At 30.4% G+C, this 8,832-nt stretch overlaps 1 protein-coding gene across 1 annotated transcript; it reads right to left on the bottom strand.

Annotated features, from left to right (window-relative positions):
• Positions 1-1,134: 1,134 nt before the first annotated feature.
• LOC111703539 (uncharacterized) lies at positions 1,135-6,610 on the bottom strand. Its single transcript, XM_023475498.1, has 6 exons — positions 6,499-6,610; positions 5,687-5,767; positions 4,825-4,906; positions 3,662-3,778; positions 2,739-2,838; positions 1,135-1,461 (listed from the first exon to the last, which is right to left on the bottom strand). The coding sequence occupies exons 2-6, from the start codon at positions 5,724-5,726 to the stop codon at positions 1,363-1,365; spliced, it is 438 nt and encodes a 145-aa protein (XP_023331266.1). The 5' UTR covers positions 5,727-5,767; positions 6,499-6,610; the 3' UTR covers positions 1,135-1,362.
• Positions 6,611-8,832: the final 2,222 nt, after the last annotated feature.

Below are 8,832 nucleotides of genomic sequence, written 5' to 3'. Positions count from 1 at the left end.
AACAAAATTAACATAATATTCCTTTTACTTTTGTCCAAAAAACCTGAATACGGATTTCACTTCATGAAAATTTTAAAAACTTTAAAAAGTTTTAAAAAAGAGCTCACGATTAATTTATTTAACTAATTAGAACTAAAAAAATAGAGGGCGGGGGGAAATTTTTTTGTTGGTGCATGGTCATTTGCGTACATTAAATCCTGTATACGCCCATTTTATTCTTACCGCTTTGTTTTATTGATGGTTAATAGTTACTAAAAATATATTTGTGTGTATGAACTCAATCAAAATTATCATATAGTTAAAAAAGTTGAAAAAAATTTGGCCAGAAAAAGTACACATTTAGGGGGGAAAATAGTTACTAGCTGTAAAGAATACTATATATATATATATATATATATATATATATATATCACAGTTTTCTAGATTGTAAGTTCCATATACCTAATTCACAACAGTACCTTTTAAACCTTTTATTTATCAGTTCACAACAGTGCCTTTAAACCCTTTCTTTATCGATTCACAACAGCAATAAAATATGATCTCCAAATCCTGCAAAACCTGCTAAACCTAGAGTTTCCAAATCCTGCTAAACCTGCTAAACCTAGAGTTTCCAAATCTTGCTAAACCTGCTAAACCTACAAAACCTAGAATTCCAATACCTTTTAAGCCTTTGTTCAATTCTCAATGGTACATGTTTCTAAACCAATTGTTTGATTCACAACAATACTCATTTATTGATAAAACCTTCAACTGTTTAATCTTTATTAACAATTATTATTTATATGCATGTACGCCAATAACAATTTGTATTTTGTAGGAAACCTCGTTACTGAAATATACATTTTCAAGAAGTTGTTCTCATCTATGTGTGTCTGGTAGAAAAGAGTGTTTTCCTTGCCAATTCGCCTTATATTTCCCTCTTTCGAGTATTATTCCTTTTGTTCGGCTCACAAGATTATATTTTAAAGATTATCATATTAAGCAGATTCAGACTTATATCAGAGACGACTGTACGGCAATTTTATACGTTTTATACGTTTTCATACGTTCACGGTCTCTTGCAACTGTAAACTTGGCTATGCATTGTTAACAATTCCCATTTTTTGTCAAAACAATACCTCTAAAAGAAGGAAGATAATTGTATGTATGATATATTTATCAAAAATTTAAAAATGTCTAAATATTTTATTATCTTATATGATTGAAATTAAAGGATAAGAACAATTAGAAATAATGTTGCGCTTATAAAAAAGAATGAAATTTCTAAATACTTATAAAGTTTTCCTATCATGGAAGCAGTGAGTAGGATTTAAATTAGAAATACTATAAAAGAACAAAACAAACAGCAAATTATAAAATGATTTAATTAAAACTAGGAATAACTTCTTTTGGATTAGGATCAGTGCCAGGAGTAGCATACTTTGGTCTGCATGTACATCCACTCTCAACTAGTACATAATCCTAAAATATAGACATGTACATCCGCTCTTTACCAGTACATTAATCCTGAAATATAGACATGTACATCCACTCTCCGCTAGTACATAATCCTGAAATATAGGCATGTACAATGTACATCCACTCTCCACTAGTATATAATCCTGAAATATAGACATGTACATCCTCTCTTCACTAGTATATAATCCTGAAATATAGACATATATGTACATCCTCTCTCCACTAGTACATAATCCTGAAATATAAACATCCACTCTCCACTAGTACAAAATCCTGAAATATAAGCATGTACATCCACTCTCTAGTAGAGAGTCTCTACTAGTACATAATACTGAAATATTAACATGTACTCTCTCCTAGTACATAATACTGAAATATTAACATGTACTCTCTCCTAGTACATAATCCTGAAATATAAGCATGTACATCCACTCTCTAGTAGAGAGTCTCTACTAGTACATGATCCTGAAATATAACATGTACTCTCTCCTAGTACATAATCCTGAAATATAGACATGTACATCCACTCTCCGCAAGTATATAATCCTGAAATATAGGCATGTACAATGTACATCCACTCTCCACTAGTATATAATCCTGAAATATAGACATGTACATCCTCTCTTCACTAGTATATAATCCTGAAATATAGACATATATGTACATCCTCTCTCCACTAGTACATAATCCTGAAATATAAACATCCACTCTCCACTAGTACAAAATCCTGAAATATAAGCATGTACATCCACTCTCTAGTAGAGAGTCTCTACTAGTACATAATACTGAAATGTAAGCATGCACATATACTCTCTCCTAGTACATAATCCTGAAATATAAACATGTACTCTCTACTAGTACATAATCCTGAAGTATAAACATGTACATGTACTCTCTACTAATATATAATCCTGAAGTATCAACATGGTCATGTACTCTCTCCTAGTATATAATCCTGAAGTATAAACATGTTATATGTACTCTCTACTAGTTCATAATCCTGAAATATAAACATGTACATGTACTCTCTCCTAGTAATTAATCCTGAAGTATAAACATGGTCATGTACTCTCTCCTAGTACATAATCCTGAATTATAAACATGTTACTTGTAAGAGGAAGTTTTGTTTAACTTTCTAAATGGAATCAGCATTTTAAATCGTTTCTTTTGACATTTGTTAACGGCTTATATTTAAATAAAAACTTTTCCGTTTTAGAAAGGAAAAATGTCGTTTAAATTCTAAATTCAAAGAAACCTGAACATAGTCGACAACTGTGTACCTGTCCTGTAAGTGTAACTGGTCCTAGAGGAATAACAAGGAACAAGTAAGGTACATAAGTCTGAATACATTCTCCGTGCAGTACATCACACTCTGTTGTACTAAAATATAAAAAAACATTAAAAGAATAATTACTGGCAAACAAATTCTAGTCTCAAGAATAACAACGTAATAGAAAGGAATTGAGTCTTTGCCACAAATTCTTTATTTATAATCCCTATATCTTGGCAACCTGGAGGGTCGTAGACCTTAAACATTTCAAACAATGAATTCTGTGAAATAATAAAATCTAAGTTGCTGCAAAGATAAAGGGATTCGAAAATTTGAGTTTTTGTTAAAGACTTAATACCTTTGAATTTTAGGATGTGTGGGTACTGTATGTACGATCGATGTACAACAGGGCGATTAGGGGTTTTATGCCCTTTCAGAAAAAGACAACAATTTTTTTTATCTTTTTTTAACTTTTGTGTAAAATAGCGCTAATTCACAACGATTTAGCTTTTAAAGAAATTAATTCTTTGCTACAAACTCTGTTTTTTAATTCCTATATCTTTGCAACCCAATGTCGTAGACCTTAGATATTTCAAACTATATGAATTCTATCAGATCAAATAATCTAAGTTGAAAATATCAAAGGTTTCCATAAGGTTCCAAATTTGAAAATTTGAGTTTGTGTCAAAGAGCTTAGAAATGTGTGTGTACTGTTCGACTGGTGAGTAGGATGATTAGAATGTTTTAATCCTTGTACATTTGCAACAAGTTGATGTAAGCCTTGTTGTCTATTTCAAACTTTTTGATCTAGAAAAATTCTTAGTACAACATATCAAAGGTCTTTAACATCAGGTTGCAACGATATCAGAATTAGAAAATTAAGGTTAGTTAAAAGTAATCAGTTCTTTAACTTGAATATTTCTGGTTACTTACTCGCAAGTTTCGTAGATAACTTGTTGAAGAAGATCAGGAAACTTTTGCACAATTGTGACAGGTTGACCACTCGTTAAACTCACCCCATACATAGGTGCAGTTGTGTTGTAACTAGACCTAATATATTCTAATAAAAATACAGGGTTACCCATTAATGATTAGATTTTAAAGACGACCGAAAATTCTTTAAATGTGACGATTACAAGGTTAACTTAAGTATTCAACCTTAAATATAGTAATCTAATGGTCTATCTAATGATTTTGTAAAGAAAGGAACAAGTTTATATTTGCAGGGAATCGTGAATATAAGACAACAAAACCATATAAATTCAGTAAAATCGTCTCTATAGTCTGATCCTTTGTGGGTAACCCTGTACAAAGCAAACCAAATTCTTTATTAGTTTGTGTTTTTTTTAAATTTCGCCTTTTATTTACATATTTAATTTAGCATCATAGTTTACGATGGAGTGAAAAAAACTTAACAAACTTTTTTTTTTTAATTTAATAAACATGATTGTATTAAAAAAACATGGAATATTTAAAAACAATCCTAAAATCTTTGAGGCCTTTAAAGGGAATGTAAGTGTGATTAAATTTCTAATGACCCTTCTAAAAAGAGGAGAATGCCCGATTCACATCGGTACCCTTAAAAACTTGAATTAATCTTCGAGGTAAGAAAATTCCGTTTGTTTATCTCTAAAATTGTGTTTCAGTAAGTAAATTCCCCTATCCTTGAACAGTCAAAGGTTTAAAGGGTTCTGTTATGAATCAAATGAATCAAATGACCTGTCACTTAAAGTTACGCGTTCAGTTCCTTTAAGCTCCATTCGGAATTGAAAACTCTTGTATTGGATATCCTCAATCCAGATTGCTAAATCTCTGTACAGTCGACACTTTTGATTTACTGGTGAATCCTCTCTTGAGGATATTTCTGCTTTTTTCGGACCAATTGGAGTTCTCTCATTGATTACGCGCCAAAAAAAAATTTATTTCATGACTTCGGCTGTTCGGTTTCTACAATCAACACTCTGATTGGTTGCAGCTTTTACTATTTACCGAAATATAACGTAAGAATTAATTGGTCTGCAGATTAATAAAATGAGGAGATGATCAAGCATTGATCTCGATATTTACAATTCTAAAGTTTTCAGCTGCAGACATACTTGCATAATCTAGGAGGAGATCCCCCAATAACACAGCTCTGGGTCTCATTTAAACCTTCAGATCTCTTTACTCGTCCTACTCCTGGGGTAAATTTAATTAATTTTTTAAAAAGAGGACATTAATAAAATGTTGCTTTACATTTTTGTTTTAATAGTTTGGATTAGTTGCAGAGGTAAAAGTAAAAAAGAAAAAAGTATGGCCGTAAAAAGCTGTCAAAACGTCTAAACGGCTAAAGCGAAGCAGGTCCAAATTTTGTGTGGTAGCTTATATAACCCTTAGGAAGATTTGGATAAAAATGTTGGCCTTGAAAAAATGTTGACACTTATTACTTTTGAAAATGCGTCAATATAAACAGAAAAATCCGCGAAAAATTTAGATTGATTAAATATGGCGAATTTTAGTGCAACAGTTATAAGATAAAATGAGAATTCGGATGCGTAAAATTTGCTAGATATAATATTTAAGAAATAGCATATTTCAGATTATAATTAAGTAAATATATTGTTTCATATGTAAAATATTTAATCAGATATCATTTTAGAGAACTTTTAAACGAGTGACCCAAAATGTAATGCAAAACTATAAATTAGTCGTTTATTATACATAGAAAGGACAGCCTATTTGATAAAAAAAATTCACAATAAAATAATAAAATGGATATAAAATCTATGCTTTTTTTCGAGAAACTTTGTAGGTAACCTTAATTAGATATACAATTTTAATGTCGAATGAAATAGAAATGATTAAAGGAGAAAGGGGGAGTGGAAGGGGATGACAGGGGGTGGATTTTTCGGTGATTAATTATAAAACATTAATGTTGAGCACTCAAGATAAAATATTAACATTTTTAATAATTCTAACCTAGGTTGATTGATTGTCCATCTCTGCTCTGTTTGTACATTTTCAGCAGATCCTGTCTTGTTTCTAGAGGATCCTTGACTCCTTAATATATTCTCAATTTATAAACAAACTTACTGTTTGTTTTATTCTTTTAAAAAGAAACGACTAAGCCGAGCATGTTGGGCGATTTGCATCGTTTTCATTAAAAAAAATATATTTTAAAACAAACAATTTTTTTGTGGACGATATAGTGTTGTTCAGAGCGAATTTGCTAACAATTTTTTATCGTTAATGATGTACCGCCCGCCCGAACGAATTCAAAATGTTACCGAAAGACTGAAAAAAAACATCCGAAATAGATCATTTATTTGAACTGTGAACAAACGAATTAAAAAAAACGAATGCACCCATCTCCATGAAGGAAAGCTAAACATTCTGTTCACGAAAAAACAGAAAATTTAGACAACAAATTGGTAAAAAACATGTAGAAGCAACTTTGCTAACTAAAATAGGCATTAATTATGAAGCGAAATACGTTTATTTAATGGCTTTAGGAGTCGGCATATTTCCGTAATATTTTAAAATAAAACAGCAAAAATGTTTAGTTTAAAGTGTCAAATAATTAGTTAAAAATATTACCGGTATCAGAATTTGGCTCTATCCGTTACTAATTTCACTAACCGTTATAACACACATCTCGGAAAAAGTGCTGAGTTGTCCCATGAACATGGCATATTTGGAGATTTATGTATGATTGTGACAAATTTCTCAAAATTGAAATGTGACCTCAAAATTAGGCTAGATCTTGGATTCACGAAATTATAATGAATTACCTAAATTAATATTTCTAGCTTGTCTGCCCTCCCGCTTGAATTTACCAGCTAGTTTCTGAATCTCTCTATACGGATATGCGGAGCCGTCAGGACCTAGGATACAAGCACAAGGTCATCAACAAAGGATTATACTGTAAAGACGACCTAACACCCTTGATCAATGACGATCCCATGAGTAAAGTTAAACTTCTGCCTATAATAAAGTTTTTGCCTGGCATAATAAATTATTAGAAATGGCCGATATGTGTCTGATTCAAGACACTATATCAGAAGTTTTTGAGCAACGGAACCTCGTTAATTTACACTTGTTCACAATTTACAACCATAATGCATATTCCATGTGTTTAAAATTCTTAAGATAGCCGGCCCATCAACATACATCTATCTATATACATACATTGCTTGTCTGGGTGTTTGTTTGGATCCAATAAAGGTCAAAACGGTTGAACCAATAGGGCCCGGGCCAATATTTTTTTGGGGGGCCTTGCATAACCCAAAAAAGATTTATGGATGATCAAATTTTCAAAAATTTGCTCACCAAAATTCGATTTTAATCAAGTTTTTGAAATCCGCGATTTTTTTTAACACAGGGGAGGGGTTTATGATTAGAAAATTAGGATTAGAAAATTTGTCTACAAAAGTTTTGAGTTCTGAAAAATTTTGATAATCAATGAAAAAATATTATAAAACATAAAAAAATTTCGAATTCTTTTATTTTTACGAAAAAGAAAATGCCCTGAAAGCTTAGTATATATATCAGGCAAAACCGGTGAACAATTAAATGACTGGGTCAGCCTTTGCGGTCCTAGTTTGGACTGTACCGCAAATCTACAATTAATAAAGCAGCAGACCTTTGTGATTTATCTGTAATTTTAAGTATATGTAATTATCCATTACCGAACAGTCTTATGCATATATATGTTTAATAAATGCAAAAAATGGATATTTGAATATGCTAAAAGTTCCTAAAACTTTTATATTGAATTAGAAAGCTTTATAGATCAAAGGTATATCAGGAAAAAAAAAGAAATTTCAATGATTAAAGGGAGAGGAAACGTAAATTGAAATGACTTCACAGTTAAAGAGTTGAATTCTAGCAGAACAGGTCTTCAGGAAATGGTGAAAATTTGTGAAAATTTTGCCAAAGCTACTAAACTGAAATTTAGTACAAATATTCGAATCGAAAAATGTAAAACTAAATTCCTTATTTTTTCTAAAGAAAGGGTTAATTATAATGAAATAACCCCAATTTTGTTGAATGAATTACCTTTACCATTTGTTAACAACTTAAAACATTTAGGAAATGTTCTGCAAAGTGATAATTCAATGACCATAGATTGCAATAAAAAACGAGCTATTTTCATTTCAAAAATGCATTCCCTTAACCAAGAATTTTATTGTTTATTGTATTCATAAATCAGAAATAAAAACAAATAGTTTAAAGAAACAAAAACATTGAAATTTAATAAATACTTGATCAAATAAAGGTTTTAAGGTTATCGTTGTAAATCAGGCATTGCCCTCTTGAAATTACGCATACAATCCTTTTAAGCGATCAAAACTTTCATTGTCCAGATAAACTTTTTATAAAATAACCATAGGATGTTATCTAAAAGAGAAATAACAAAACTAAAGTGAGAAGGTTTTTAAAAGTTTTGAAGACAAATTAAAAAAACCTAAGTCAATTTTGTAAAACTTCTAGATGTGTCTAACTTAGTAATTACATTTATTACATCATAAATCTCATTAGTTTTACAAAGAAAATTAAAACCTCATTTAATTTAATCTTAAAGTTGTATTTCTGTATGAAGAGCTTAGTTAAAGCTTTTAAACATACAAAATAATAAACTTGTGTGCATACATAATAATAAAAAAACTTATGAAAGGTATAGAAATGGTACATAAAAATCAGAGCAAATTGAATCAGTATGAAAAATGGTTAAGGTACAATATACTATATCATAACATGTACATTGTACATTGTACATATGTAGGTTTATAAAAAATCCTTAAAAATAACGGTTATAATTTTAATCAGCCAGAGCAAGCTGTACAGTACACCAAACGAACCATGAAATTTATCCGAAGGATATATATGAAGGATATACCCTTCTATTCCTCTCGGACATTTTTTTTTTGGTTTTTCCATAAAAGTGGTTTGCAGATTTTCTGTCCAAATTCGAAATTCAATAAAAAAATATTATCCTCAATATTGCTCCGTTAAGAAAATAATGGTATTTGAAATAACTTCCTCTTGATTACTACTGTTAGGCTTATTTTCAATTTCAACTTTAAATTGTGGCTCTATCAGTGAGGGTTTTCAATATAAAACAT

Source organism: Eurytemora carolleeae, unplaced genomic scaffold, assembly GCF_000591075.1.
Source record: "Eurytemora carolleeae unplaced genomic scaffold, Eaff_2.0 scaffold454, whole genome shotgun sequence".
In the NCBI taxonomy this organism is placed as follows: Eukaryota; Metazoa; Arthropoda; class Copepoda; order Calanoida; family Temoridae; genus Eurytemora; species Eurytemora carolleeae.
Note: the sequence above shows the minus strand (reverse complement) of the source record. Positions and strands in the feature narration are given on the sequence as shown.

Coding starts and splice junctions, on each gene's coding strand:
- LOC111703539 (XM_023475498.1), bottom strand. CDS start 5,726: ATGTACAAACAGAGCAGAGATGGACAATCAATCAACCTAG. Junction 3,779..4,824: donor TCTCCTCCTAGATTATGCAA/GTATGTCTGCAG, acceptor AGAATATATTAG/GTCTAGTTACAACACAACTG. Junction 1,462..2,738: donor CAGTTACACTTACAGGACAG/GTACACAGTTGT, acceptor TCTATATTTTAG/GATTATGTACTAGTTGAGAG.